The sequence below is a fragment of the Tetrao urogallus genome (assembly GCF_951394365.1).
Source record: "Tetrao urogallus genome assembly, chromosome: 2".
NCBI lineage: Eukaryota > Metazoa > Chordata > Aves > Galliformes > Phasianidae > Tetrao > Tetrao urogallus.
In genome coordinates, this window is record NC_136814.1 from 21,419,253 (window position 1) to 21,434,144 (window position 14,892).

The 14,892-nt window shown below is 40.8% G+C and overlaps 1 protein-coding gene across 1 annotated transcript in view; it reads right to left on the reverse strand.

The window, feature by feature from the left end:
• Positions 1-1,667: 1,667 nt before the first annotated feature.
• Positions 1,668-14,892, reverse strand: part of PPP2R5A (protein phosphatase 2 regulatory subunit B'alpha) — a gene marked incomplete at both ends in the record, with an annotated part of 38,469 nt that continues 25,244 nt past the window's right edge. Inside the window, 10 exons of the mRNA XM_079550441.1 lie at positions 1,668-1,800; positions 2,417-2,518; positions 4,231-4,358; positions 4,451-4,570; positions 5,459-5,509; positions 8,186-8,239; positions 10,028-10,136; positions 11,261-11,320; positions 11,510-11,640; positions 13,479-13,571. Coding sequence (XP_079406567.1) covers positions 1,668-1,800; positions 2,417-2,518; positions 4,231-4,358; positions 4,451-4,570; positions 5,459-5,509; positions 8,186-8,239; positions 10,028-10,136; positions 11,261-11,320; positions 11,510-11,640; positions 13,479-13,571 — 981 coding nt within the window. The remainder of the gene's footprint in view (positions 1,801-2,416; positions 2,519-4,230; positions 4,359-4,450; positions 4,571-5,458; positions 5,510-8,185; positions 8,240-10,027; positions 10,137-11,260; positions 11,321-11,509; positions 11,641-13,478; positions 13,572-14,892) is intronic.

Sequence of the window (14,892 nt, forward strand, 5' to 3'; positions counted from 1 at the left end):
TGAAGTTTACTAAATAAGTAGATTTTATTTATGTATTTCTGATCAGTCTAAGTCAAGCAACTTGATAGTTTCAGAGATAGACTTAGGCTGCTGCTCCTCCCTGTTTCTTGCAGTCTTTGCTAAGGTATTAAAGAAGCCTTTCATCAGCCTGCTGCTTAAATGTGATTCTCTGTTATAAAGAGAATGTGCACTAACGAGCCATGCTGGGGTGGTGGAGTCCTTTTCTTCCTTATAAGTCCCTTGCTGGTCAGATGCCTAACAACTCGGAGCTGTGCTGTCTACAAGGCAGTTGTGCACCACTCAGTGCTGTGTGTTTGCTCTGAAAGGTTTGTTGCAAGGAAGGAAGCATACCGCATCATATTTTGCTGCTTCCATCCTCTACTAATGGCTTGTTAATGGAGTGGTAAGTGTACTTCCAATTTTTTTTTTCCTTCTAAGGAAGTGTAGTAACTTTCAGATGATTTCCAGAGCAAAATCGAGGCACTTGCTCAGGTTTAGAAGCCACATTTTAAGTGCCTTGATATTGCCAAAAGTGCTACAGGTTAAGGGTTGTTGGTAAGAGCTGCTCTAACCCTCTGGTCTTTATGAGTACAAAGATGTGATTACAGCACTAAATACAAACATAAAGACTTTATTGAATGCTGCTCAATTCCCCAAAGATCTTTCATTACAAAAGTTTTCCACACAACTGCAATTTAGGAGATTGGAATGGTACTCTGATAAAAGATGTGAAAAATACTTGATCAGGTGACAGACAAGACTTCCATAGTCAACTTTCCACTTTTAAGAAGTGGACTGCATTTTCTTTAAATAAAACAAGGAACTAGTTACTGACAGCCTTTCCTCCTTTCTGAAAGGAAAAATATACCCCTTTTGGTACTGCTCTTCCATCCCCAAGGTGCTAGAAGTAATGCAGAAATGGCCACAATGGATGGGCAGTCTCCAGAAGAACTGTGCTATTCTGCAGCCCTCTGTGGGCTGAGCAGGAGCAAATGTTAAGTATGGCCAGGACCACGAGGCAGTGAGAAGAGTGTAGAGGTACTCACTGCATGTAAGCAAGCATGTGGGCCATCCTGCCCTGTTCAAGCTGACCTTCTCTCCCTATATGTCTCACACTAAGTGACCTTATACAAAAATCTAAATGTGAATTCAGTCAGGAATTCAAGACCATCTGAGAGCTCCTTCCAGCACTGTGAGGGACACACACTGCGTGTCTCACGCTACTGGGAACGGACCGTGGTTTTATTTGAGAAAATACAGCACCGCTAGAAGCCTTCTCTATCATCTTCACCAAGGTATGCAGCGATGTGAAAAGCACATATAAAACAAGGAAAAAATGTACATAGCAAACTATACCACCTATGTGCAACACAATCAAAAATTCAAGTCATAATTCTCACCACTCCCATAATTATTTCACTCATTAAGGATGATAATTCAGTTCTATGAAACGCTGGAAGTGACAGGATATCGATAGACAAATTTACAATATGCTGTGGTACTGACATCACTTAAATGCTGTATTTAAATTCAAATCTTTTCATTTACACTTAGCCAGAGAAAAGTTGGCTGTTCCTACTGTACTGATGAGGTTTATTTTGCAAATTTTTACGTATTTCAAAAGGGTACAAAAAAGTATGTTTGTCGAGTGGAGGTTGTCATTTCTTTTATTTGGCACTTGTATCGTGTGCATTGAGCACATTGTGAGTGCTGTTCTGCTTCTCTGCCATAGCCTTCTTCAGCTTTAGCTCCTCTAGCTTTCTCCACAGCTCTTCACGTTCCAATTCTTTCTTTTTCTCTCTGTGGAAAAGAGTGAAGTATCAATTTCAGATCCGTCTTTAAAAGAGCAGGTACCCAAACAACTGTGGTCTACACCTAGCAATCCGCAGCTTAAGTTAAGGTTTTTTCTCCAAAGCTATCTTCAGAGGCATTCCATTTCCTCTATTAAAAGGTAAGCATGCAAGTTAGTGAAGATGAGCAGTAAAACAGTGACTGTGCCCTGACAGGAGTCTGTCAGATGATTGCTGCAGCGCGGTTTTGCAGAGATGACTGCGGTTCGGAAAAAGGAAAGATACTGAGCGCTTTGGGCCAGGGGAAGCACAGCTGATGAAGGAGCCTTAGCGTGCACATCCAGCTAGCACAGCTCCAGCAGCACTGCTGGCTGGTTGGGGGGATAACAGAGGCGTTTGAGCAGTGAGGTATTTTCCAGCCAAGCTTCTTTCTCCAGCCAACAGCCCTTGAAGCAGAGCCAGCACCAGGCGGCCCCTGTAGCACCTGAGCCCACTTCTACCCCCACCAGGTGCCTCCTGCTGCAGTGCCAGCCACAGCAGCAGTATCCACTGTGTGCTTCTACAGATTTCAGCTAGGTACAGACTCAACATCACCATCCATTTGGACAAACAAACAAACCCATTACCTTTGCCTTTCTGCTTTATATGAGCTGGTAAGCTCATCAAAAAGCTTGCCGTTCATTTCCATCAGTGTTTTCAGCACGTTGTATACCAGTGCCACGATGGTTCTAGAACATAAGGAGCACAACCGTTAGAATTAACGCAAACTTCAGTAAGCAACTGTTTGGTTTCCTTTTTGGACCCTAAACTTTGCATTTAAGGTGCTACTGTAAAGTCCAGTTTTTGAAAGAAAATCTTGTACTGTAGTCCCTCCACAAACAAATGAATATTTAAACTCCCAACACCAGTCAACACATACAAGATATAACTCTTGGTACTGTGATGGTACTGTAAAGCCATTCAGTTATGTTAGTATTTAATAAACTGAATTCTAGCAAGGATTTTTAAGTATTTGAGCAATGAAATAGGAGAGTCCTAAAGGATAAAACTTCTGGTGATAGGCACGAATTTGGCAGTTAATTCAAGAAAGGGAATAGCTCAAGCAGTACTGCTGTGTCTAAGGTAAACTGCAAATCTTGACAGCCACAGATTATTTTCCTTTTTGACTCTATTTGTGAAGATACTCTCATGTCATAAAGTTATCTTAATAATGTTTATCTCCTTTCAGCCCACTCTGAATTATTACACGCACACCTGCAGAAATTGCAGTAAACATGAACAAGGTGCCTATCTTTCAGCTTATCACTAATCAAAAAAGGTAAGCTGTAAGGTAAGCTGTCTCCCCCTAGTTCCCCTCGCTACTGGAGACCTTCACACAGCAGTAAGGTGTGTAAGGCCACAGAGCAGGGGTGCCATGCTCTCACCAGCTTGAAAAATGAGGAAAAGAATAATTTAAGGAAGTAACCAAAGGACCACGTTTGCCTTTTCAGTGCACTCCGTTCACCGTGGCACCTTTGAGATCTCTCTCCTGCTGACCAGAGGCCTCACACTGACCCAAAATGCAGAGTGGCCCTGGCTTGTCCACGCACTGAACGCTGGCTGTCTTGTGGTTTGAAGACAAAAGCCTACTTAGGTTATTGGTTTTCTGAGAGGAAAAGCCTCATCCTAAGTGAATAATTAAGACCACACTAGACAGGTAGATGGATATAAATAAGCTTCTTTGTCTTTCAAATCAGATTAAAACCACAGGGCTGTACTTGCTTCCTGAACTTCCTGCTTTTCCAAGTATACAATTAACTTGTGTCTTCTGTGCCCTTCCTAAAGTAAAGAGCACCTTCTGTCTGCAGCTAGAGGAAGAGGGACACCATTTGGATTTGCTGAGGCCCGCAGGCATTACTAAGGCTCCAAGAATCAGGTCTCCTGTGGTTACACTCAGGCTCAGCGGGTAGGTTTGCACCACCTGGAGACATTCAGAGTAACTTCAGTCTTTATGGGCCCTTAACAGGTGTCTGATCTGCTCAGACTGCAGAATGCTCCTGCCTACCTGGGTTTCTGCCTGTAAAAACTTTCTATGTTCACTGACTCAGTTTTGGGTGCTGAGCACAGCCAAATTTGGCATTTTAAAAAATACTTCAGTGTCATTACTTTGTCTTGCCAACGTAGGAAAAAACAACTAAGGAAATTAAATAACCAGCACCTAAGATCAAATGTCATCAGAACATCGCAACTGCCATCCAGTTCCCTCATTTTTTGAGTAAATTCCAGTTTTCCATCATAATGCAGAACAATGAAAGCACGATATTGCTGAAAATGATGTCCATTTCAGCAGATTTCATCTACGTTAAAATGAAGACGTATTTACAAGGTTATGAGCTCAACTGGAAATAGCAGGCTTAATGCAACGCACTCCCGGTACCTCAGGTAGTTAAACGTTACTTACGGGTTCCAGTGTTCTTTGGAGATCTTGTATAAACTACCAAACATAATTGGTAGAATTTTATCAATGTTCTCCTCAATCAGACTAAGAATATATTCATTATTCCAAAAGTACAAAGCTCTTTCTGCAACCTGAAATGCAAAGGTTAGGAGTCAGCAACCAGAAAACAAATTACTGCAGGTGATTTTTGATGGGTTTTTGTTTTGTGATTTTTTTTTTTTACCTGAAAATGTGAACTTGACACACACTTGGAAATTTGCTTAAATAAAGGCTCTTCTATTTTTTTGAATTGTGTCGGCTCTATTACATCTAAGATTTCTTCAATTTCACCTAAAAACATTACCTGTTGTATAAAAGAGATACATCAACAAGTATGAGAACATTTTATATTGACACTGTGAACAGAAACAAAATGTGGCTTAAACATGAGAACATGCACAGAGCAGTGCAGGTCAATACAGAGCCTCAGGGTCTTCCGTGGTGTGACTGCTCTGGCACCTACATGAGCTGCTTCTGCAGAAAGTTTTTCTTTACAGTTAAAAAAAAAAAAAAAAAGCTGCAACATTTTACTTCCACGGTATCTGCAGAGGTTACCTTTGAGATCTGCAGACTAGCTGCTCCATGGCCAGCAGTTAATAGTTTTAACCAAGAGCCAGCAGAACAGCAGGCGGGTGGCGTGGAAAAATTCAATGCCAAACAACTGAACGGACAGCAGCTCTGAAGGGCTGCAGTGTCAGGCAGCCACAGAGGTGAGCTGGGGGGGTATAAGTCCAACTCCTGACTGTGCTCATTTGGATTACAGAGAAGAAAAGCCAGCCAGAAAAAAACAATTTCCCCAGACCAGTAAGAGTTGTTTTCATCTTGTAGAAAAGTTCTATTCAGCATCTCAGTGGCTGTGTCTGGGCTGTGGTACAGATGACTGCCTCCAACATTGTGTGACCACAGCACAGTGCTTCTCACCTCCAAAACTTTTTCTCTACACAGTATCTTAATTAGAATGAGCCTCTAGCACAGTTTTAACATCGCAAGTGACAACCACAGTGACAACTGGCGTGCCAAAAAACTGCAGTGAGTAGCACGACAAAGATGAGCACTCTTTATAAAGTTTCAAGAGCTGCAAGTTCGTTGCAAGATCTCTTGAGAAGCGCAGCAGAGATGCAGAGCACAACCCTGCCCTGCTGCAATTTGCAGCACAGCAGACAAGAAGCAGAAGAGAGAAGACAAAACCAACCTCTTTCTGACTGCAAGTTTTGGGCCAAAATTTGAGCAGTCCTCTGATTACCTGTATGAGAAACACAAGTTAAACCAGAGCACGTTTCTGTTACATATTTGATAAGATGGAGGAGAAGAAAAATAAGGCAGTTTCTCCCTCTCCAGCACATCAATAAAAGCTGAATAAGGCTAAAAGCAATTGCATGAAAATAAATACTTTGCTTATTTAAATATTTATCTTGCTTTGGTTATCCACTTCCACCGCACTATATACACTAACTGGTAGCACGTTGATATCATCAAAGCATCCCAAAACGAAGCTCATTTACCCGTGGGCAATTTGCAGTACTTCTCCTTGTTCTCTCGTGACCCATACACCACACAGCACTGCACCCGGGGGGGTTTGCAAGCCAAGAGAAAGCAGTGCACAGACGGCACAAATGGCAAACAGGAGGCCTGGCCTCCACCACACCCTTTTTTCTTCTGTGATTTGAAGTGTCAAAGGCTGGAAACTAGAAATGATGAGAACTTACAAACAGAATGGTTTCCAGTGTAGATACTGAAATACATCTCATGTAAGACTGGAAAAACCCCTTGGGAAATGTAATTGGAAAGCACAGCCCCTAAGAGGGGCAGGAGAGGAGGGAAACCACCACCACCAAAAAGAGCAGCAGCCATTCCCCAGAACAGACACCGGGACCAGTGCCAACCTGCAGAACTGACACTGCCTGTAGAAAGCCCAAACTGCGCCTTTCACACACAGAACCTTCAAGCACTGTGAAATTTCATTCTGAGGAAAGACCTCAGCTTTTATGGTATAGCAGCACCTAACAGATCGTACCCAACTGTAGAAGTTAGCCTACCATGTGAATGCCTTCCATATTGCAATTTTCCCATGTTTTTTTGCTCCAATCTTCCCTGTTTGGTTCACAGCTGTGTGCACTGTCACAGTGCTGACACTAAGTTAACGTGTTAGGTGCTCACCAAATTTTATCCCGGGATACGCAAACTAGAAGACTGGCTGTCACTTCAGGTGAAACTCAGCAAATGAGGACTTCATACTTAATATTTTTAAAGAACAAGTTGGAACATGGACAGTCTGCCAGCACCTTCCCTTCCCCCAGACAACACCAGAAAGCCAAAAGAATTTCAGATAGGTTCTAGTAGCTTATCTGTGGAAGATGTACCTAACATACATCTCTGTAACCTGGAGCAAGAATGTACTGATATTGGAGGCACAGAGCTGGTCAGCTCAACAGTCCTGTTTCCAGCAGTGGGCAATGAGTGCTGAATAGACTTCACTACATGGACTCACGTTCTCAACTTGACAAAGCAGCAATGTTCCTACTAGAAAGTGCAAGCCTCTACAAAATGCAATGTTCCTACTAGAAAGTGCAAGCCTCCTGCTTGCTCTCTAGAGTTTGAGTTTCCAGCTTGACCACGCTCTTACTCTGAGAAGCTGATACATGCACATGTAAGTTCAAAGCCTTTTTTTCAAGAACTGCACAAATGTAGATCTGAAGTCATACTGTTCTCACAGCACAAAATACACACGGTTAATATTCCTCCCAGGGCTACAAGGTTCCTATAAAGCTGACTTACACCAGCAGGCACCTGCTAGACAACTTCTGTACAAGGGCTGCACATTCAGCCTGATTCTCATGAAAGGAAATTCCATCCATGTAAAGGCTGTGGCACTCAGCAGGGTTAGGTAATGAGCTCCTGTCAGCTCTGCAAACATCAAGACCGACCTAAGGCAGACTACCATAGCTACATGAGCTCGGAACACACGTCCTCTGCATTGACCCCGAGAGACAATTCCTGCCAGAAAAATAACAGGGAGGTACTCATGAAGCCTTCTGATGGACTTCTTAAAATACTACTTCACCTACAGCTAAACAGAAATCCGTATGCTATTTCTGTTATCAGTTGCTCTATTGAGTTTTGACATTTACATTTTGAGCACTTCACGTTTCTTACATCTTCACTTACTACCATATATTAACTTTTACTCTTCCTTTATAAAGGCAATTTTACTGTAAGTTTACATTAATAGCCAAAGTATTTAAATTTCCAACATCTCCTTAATGGGAGGATTTCCAATTGCTGACCAAACTGTTGCAGAGCCGCTCTGTTTCCCCAGGAGCTGCAGCAGTGCCTGCACTCTGTACGGGCACAGCCAGACTGCCTGCAGGAAGCACTGCCATTCCCTTTGGGGCTGGGCAGGCTGTGTGTGCCGCAGGAGATGCAGTCTGGCAGAAGCCACTGATGCCCAAAGCACCTCTGCTGCAGCTGCCAAGAGCTGTCCCAGGAACAAAAAAGACAAACGTCACATTTGGAATGTCAGCGTCCTTTCTGTCTAAATAAAGTGTAGTTACTCTTTCTCACTTCCATTTTGGGACAGTGTATTCCCTTGAAATATTTCTGATTTATGCTAGGCACGAGCCATCACACCACTATTACTGAAATTCCAGCTCTTAGCAGGAAGGAACTCGTGTTTTCATATGAGGTGATTTATGTGATCTCAGCGGCTCAAACTGTTATTTCAATTTCATCTTGGATGCACGCTAAGAGATAACTGCACTTTCAAACTCAGGACTTTCTCCTACTCTTTTTTCCCTCCTAAATAACACCTGTGGATCATAATCAAGATACCAGATAGCACTACTCTGCAATTCCAGTGAACTGCACTGAAATACCAAGTTGAAATTAAAGCCAGAAAAACATGTAACTGAAAAACACTTACAGGCTCTGTTAAAGTTGTATCTTTCTCCAGGAACTGTACAACACAATAGGCGAGCTAGAATATAAGTCACAGAATTATTTAAACAGACACTGGTTAGACACTGCAGCATAACTAAGTAGCACAGCTTATAATGGGAGCACTTCTGAGCATGAAGAAAGAAAATGAGAAAGGATAAAACTCCCAACACTGTGTTCTCCCCCACCTCACTGATCGCTGCCCAAGGGCCTGAGGAGTGATCCTGTACGCTCTATATTCACTTATTTACATACTGTTTAGTTACTCAGCACACAGTTGAGTGACAAAACAGCCATGGCTCCGCCATGTTCAGAAGCCACGCGATGACAGTTACAGTTCTAAATTCCATGCAGACTGATTTTGAGGAATCATAGCATGCTTCATTTCACAATATGACTCAGACACAACATTATTCCTGTGCATTACATGTGCATTGCCAAACCTGAACTCAAGAATTACCTTTTTTTTTTAATCTGTTATCCTAAAACAGGTCATTACCACAAGCCTAACTTACGGCTGCTACACCTAAGGATAAAGATGTGCGTGTGTGTTGTGTTTGTGTGTGTGTATTCAAAAAGCAGTCTGGCACACAGACTTCACAAATTCCCATTAAGGCATTACTGTGCCATTTATCCACTGTTCAAAGACACAGAGGCTCAAACTTAAGCCAGCTTTAAGTCTTCATCTTTTAAGGTCAGGCTCCTTGTGCTGCAGAAGCAGAGCGATGGGACTGCTCCCTCATTTCCAAGTGCTGTTTTGGAACATAGCTCTAGAGCTTTGTGACAGAATAGGCAAGTAGCCTGCTCAACAAACCAAACGCTGCTTCTCAGTATCTATCCAGTACAGCTGAGTTTAGAGCATGCTTTCAGGTACCAATGGATGTGATTAAACATATCACAGAAGAAAGGCAGCTTGCTGCACTGATCTATCTAGAATACTCTTGGCATGTGATAGGTTCCTTTATTTCACGTGGCAGCCTATCGCACAGTAATAAACCACAAAGACAAGTGATCTAATTAATTCCTAATTCTCAAATACAGTTTTAACTGAGCTCTCAATCCTGTGTGTAGTCTATATAGTCATAATGATTTTGCTTTAATTAGAAACTCATTTCCTTGTTTTGTCTATAAAGGAACTCTATTAGCTGGCGGACTAAGTTAACAAAGCTATTTTTTAATTAGCCAAGCTGAATTACTTGTAAGTTCACATCAAATGTATTCAATGCTCAAGTGCCATATGTCTGGCTATAATGCACATTATTCCTCCAATAAGACGATGAACGGCCGCGCTAAGCATAAGAATGGAAGTCAAATGAATAACTGCTGCATTCTGACAGCATGTCATAGATCTACATAATTTCTAGCTGAGCCAGAGAGCTATTATGCGTTTCTGCCATTTCTACCCAGTGCCCTTCCCCCTCTCACAATCACTGGAAGGTTTTAGAAATAAAGAAGCACATCTGAAATAAGCACCCAGCCATACTCGGGGTTCCTTGATACACAGCACGTAGGTTACATTAAGAAAGCGATAAGAGAACACAGCAAGGCCTGGGATTAAATAAAGCTTGGAGTGTGACAGACGGCCAAACCAAAAAGCTTCCCACTTCAGCTGATGCGAGTTCAAATCACTGTTACATCCCTTCACTTTTAATACGCATTAAGCATTATCTCAAAATTAACATTTACGAACAAGATCTGCAGGGTCTTAAAAAGTATGTTTACAAATACCTCAAAACGTTGACATTATAACAAACAGCTTCAAACTTTCATTAGCTTCAAATGCAAATACAAAGAAAAGCACTACTCTTAAAAATAGGTGAGAGCTTACCTGTGCGTGAAACAAAGCTAATCCCTTTGCAGTATGCATGGGAATCAGAACTTTCATAAGGAACTGTTTGTGCTCCGCTTTCAGTGGCAGTGCAAAACCATTGATAATACTGAAAACGTGAACAAGCAGGATTTATTTTTATTAAAAAATCAAAACAAAAGATTTTCCTAGCAAGAAGTAAAGAACTCCTGTACATTCAGCAGACATTCAATTTCTGATTCCCTTTCTAACCCTGGTAATTACGAAGCCATAAAATAACTTCATATATGCACAGCCTCTATAGGTTTGGCATCTAGGCAGGCATATGAGAGAAGCAGAGTGGAAGCCCACTAACGCTCACGAGAGGACTTTCACTCCTCTAGGTAAAATAATCTAAAGTTGCTGGGTAATGACAAAGCTCACACACATCCGGAAGCTGATCCATTTCATGCAGAATCACTTAAACACAGCTTGCAGAGGAACAAAAGAGATGGCATATAATTTTTTAATTATTACAGCAGCGCAGTTTGAAACTGTTTTGAGTTTTCCCCCTAAAAGTAAAGCTTCCAAGTGGTCACTGATTCAATAACCTTGTCCTAAGAGCCAGCCATAGAACAAATGACAGCCTCTCAGGAAGACCTTAGGTTTTGTTTCCTACATTTCAGATAAATCTGAGCAAATGGAATCCCGTTCACTTAGTTTTCATCATGACTGATTCCATGATACTTCACAATCTGTGAAGCCACTTGTGTTTATAGTTTTCTACCATGAATTGTATCTGTGTCAGTTTTGGAAAATTATTAAAAGATACCACAAACGGCTTTCAAAGTGAAAATTAAATTACTGAATTAGTGACAAAAATGGTAATGAAGATATTTTTGAGGCTTTTCTGAACACACTTTAAACAAAATCAGCCTGCTGAAGGTTAAAGCATTGTATTCAACTTGAGAGCTGAAGTTAACACTCATTTTCCAAAGCAGAGAATCAGCACTCTATTGGATACATTCCTCAACAAGCGAGGACTCCTGAGAAATATTTTGCCTGTCATCCTTAAAACACACATTGAAAAAGAAGGATTTAGACTCCATATCCTAATTAGATATTCACATGGTAACCCAGACTGTATTCAATTATATCAGTGGCTGCACTTCATCACTCGTTACTGTCATACTCTCCCCATTCCCAAAGCAGCGAAACTGAAGCAAGCACTGCCCACAATAACATTTTGCATCTTTTCTGTCCCCTCAAACTTACCTTCCTAATATCTCAAGAAGTTCAGCAACACCGTTGAAGTGCTCTGTTTCATATATAAACCTATTAAGAAAAAAGACAAAAATGGAAGCAGGTTCCAAATAAATAACCTTTAGTTAGTTTTAGGTATTTGAAAGGCAATCACAGATCAAACCCAGCTCTTTCAGTGCAAGAACAAATCTCTGCAGTCTCAGACTATGAAGGGGAAACAGCATAGTGCTCAACCCGGACAGACAATCAGACAGAGCATACCTGAGGAAAATGTTATTGATCTGTTTCCTGATGAATGCTCTTAAACCAAGGAATTTGCCATAAATTCGATGAAGAACTGTCTTTAGGAAATCACGTTCTCGTGGGTCCTCACTGTCAAAGAGCTCCAGTAACTTCAAAAATTAAATTGAAATTTATTACTTTCGGAAGACTTACATTTTGGCAGGTTCCTAATGGATTTGAGCTTGATCTTTAACTTACAAAGTCTGCATTAGAAAGAACAGAATCGGTTTGACTTAATGTTTTATTTGGATATCCAATGTTATTTTCAAAACTAGATTTCAAATAAAGCTGATTTAAGTATACCCAACAGTTTCATTTCCTTCTGTATCAAAAAGTCTGCATACAGCAGACATCAACAAAGCCATTGCAACCACTACCCTATCAAAATAACAATGACATTTTAAGAATGATATTATCAAATTCGGGGTAAGTGGTTTTTACTCGGTCTTCAAGAAATTAGAATGAAGCAAATTTATGTCGTACATTTATGATTTCTTAATTAAGATCTTGTTCTACCGATTTCAATACACTACTCATGCCTTCAAGGTTAAACACAAGCATAATCCTCTGCAGAATCATTTTGTAAGACAAGTCTATGATAAGAATCATGCATATTTCCTCAGGGGACAGAGAGGGAGACAGATGTTTAACAGAATGCAAATGCATTAAAAATGAGCTGGGGAAGGGAGGGAAATCAGCAAGTACAAGTTTCTTCATTTCTGTCTGACTCTAATGGTAGCATTTCCCCCACCCGGTTTGGTTTTGTTAATACCTTCTTCCTCCCCACAGTAACTTAGCTCCAGCAATCACTACAGCCTCCTGCTTGGTCCAGATCTGCAAGCTCACAAACATCTACACCAAGCAGCAGCAGGGCCTGGGAACTGCTGTATGAGAGCTTTGCTCATTTCATGTCTATATTCAGAAGGAGTTTCTCAGAGTCACTACTGCATTTTCTCCCCACAAACAGCGTGGTGTGCTTTGCACCATCTTTATTATACTCCAGAGAAAGACCTTGTGAAACATCAGGAGCTGAAATACTGCAACATAGCTCTTAAAAACTGTTGGCCAGTCAGTGAATTGGACAGGCATGGCCAATAGTTCCACAGCAGCTTCAGGTTTGAATTCTGTATGAAAGTCAAACACAATAGAGAAGGCAAGGCAAGAAGGGTAAGCCCAGAGAAGCAGGCACGAAAACAGTCACTGAAGGCAGCAAGTGGAAGCATTCATCTACGTTTTCACTTCTCACTGCTGTACTGTGGCAGCCTATTCACGCTCAAGCTTTGAAAAATGAGCATATGGGCATGGTAAAAATCCAGTGAGGTAACGTTGGACAAGAACTGTTACCATATCATACAGCCTAATGCCTTGACAAGTGAGGTGTGATGTCCTACTTCACTTTTCTTCATAGAAACTTTGTATGATGAAACAACTTTGCACTATTTTCTCATGAGCTTTCTCATTTAATTTTCCTTCTGCATATAAGACACCACAATATGAGAATGACACCATCCAGTAATAACTCAGCACATGCTGGAACACATTTCATGTACATTAAGTTACTTATTCATAGGAAAAACAATTTTGCTGTAAGATTTCCCATCGTCAATCTCTATGAAGAAAACAAACTTCAAAGCAGTGTAACAGTGTCATTGGCACGCTGTTGAATTGACTGGAGGTAAGTTACATTGAAAACACAACTTGTATTAACAAAAAATAAAACTCTTGCATTGCAAAGCAAAGAGGCTAATATCTCAAAACAAAGTGTTTCTGAAGCTGCTAATTACTAATTATTCCCCGTGCAGCAGGCATTGCTTGGCAGAGATCACTGTTGAAACGACTAGAACTGAACCCTCTGTCAAAGCAAAAGCTTTAGTATCTCCTCAGAACAACCACCAGTTAAGCCTGAGAGGCAATCTTTAACCCTGAGGTAGGAAACCTGTCTACTTACCTGCTGTACAAATTTCTGGTCAATGAATCTCTTTGCAATGCTAGGCTGAAAATCCGGGCTTTCCAAAAATCTTAGGAAAAATTCATACACCAACTACAAACATCAAAGTGAAAATTTTGAACAAGTTAATAAGTACATCATCCTATGGATCTTATCCCCTACCTGAGTCAGTGGGACTATTCACATAACTAACATTTACAAATGAAAACCATCATGGCCTCTAGTGCAATTTACTGTAAGCACCAAGAGCATTTTAATTCCCAGAAGATTCTAAGCTTAACAAATAAATAACTGAAAATACCACTCTACAACAAAAATAACATAGAAGTATTACACAAATTCACATGTCCTGCCGCATTAAGAACGCGTTATGTAGAAATAAGTTACCAAACACTTATCAGCACTGAGTAAAATTAAGTGCTCTATCAGTATTTAATTCCCTAAAAACAAATTCAGAAATATTTGCTAAGTGCTCCTGAAGTCAGGTTTCAGATTTAAGCTCCAAAAATGGAGCTTACAGCTCCAAAAATGGTCATACTGGAAAAGCTGAAGGAATACATACAAACTTTAATGCGTGGCACAGCATTACATTTCTCTACTCTGGGCATTCCATTCAAACAGTAAGACCTTCTGCAGATTTACCTTCAATATCCTGTATATTTTGTTGTATGTTCTTTCTATTGACTTCAAGTCCCCATTCACTATGATGCCGTAAAGCCCACAGACAGAGAAGAGATGGAGGCAGCAAGGGCCTGAGGCAGCAGAGCAAGGCACAAAAATGGCAGAGCACAAGTCCCATACTACTGGATTCATCACAAGTCCAAGACAAACAACCGCGTGTATCCCTAACAGTGGCAGGTGGGGGAGGACACAAGCAACCTTCTGATTTATAAAATACACCTCAGGAATCTCTTAAGCAAGGCAGAACTGAGAGGAAAGATGTCTTTAGATTAGCTGCATTCAGGGCTTCTCATGTTTCTCAGCTCGGGAATCATTGAATAGTAAGCAATAATATTAACGTGCACTTCAGATAAATACAAATGTACTTCCTGGACTGAGGAATAAAACCTACAGAGCTAACATATACACGCATGTATTTCAACAGTTGCCACTAGGAAGAGTTACTAAACCACGGCTACTCATCTCTTTCAAGCTAGAGATTAGATAAATGTTTCAGTGTTTGTAATGAAATGGGAAACATGACTGGAGGGAGGTTAACAGAGTATCATGGGAATTCATGCTGGAATTACATTTCATTAAGTACTGAATTTGTATATTATATATTTCTATCAGCAAACACAACAAGAATAGTTATATGAAAGCTGCTGGAATTAAGCCACAATATTGGAAGCCATTGCCTGATTTAAAAAAATAATAAAGAACATCAGGTTATCGGTAAGAAAGGGCCAAGACT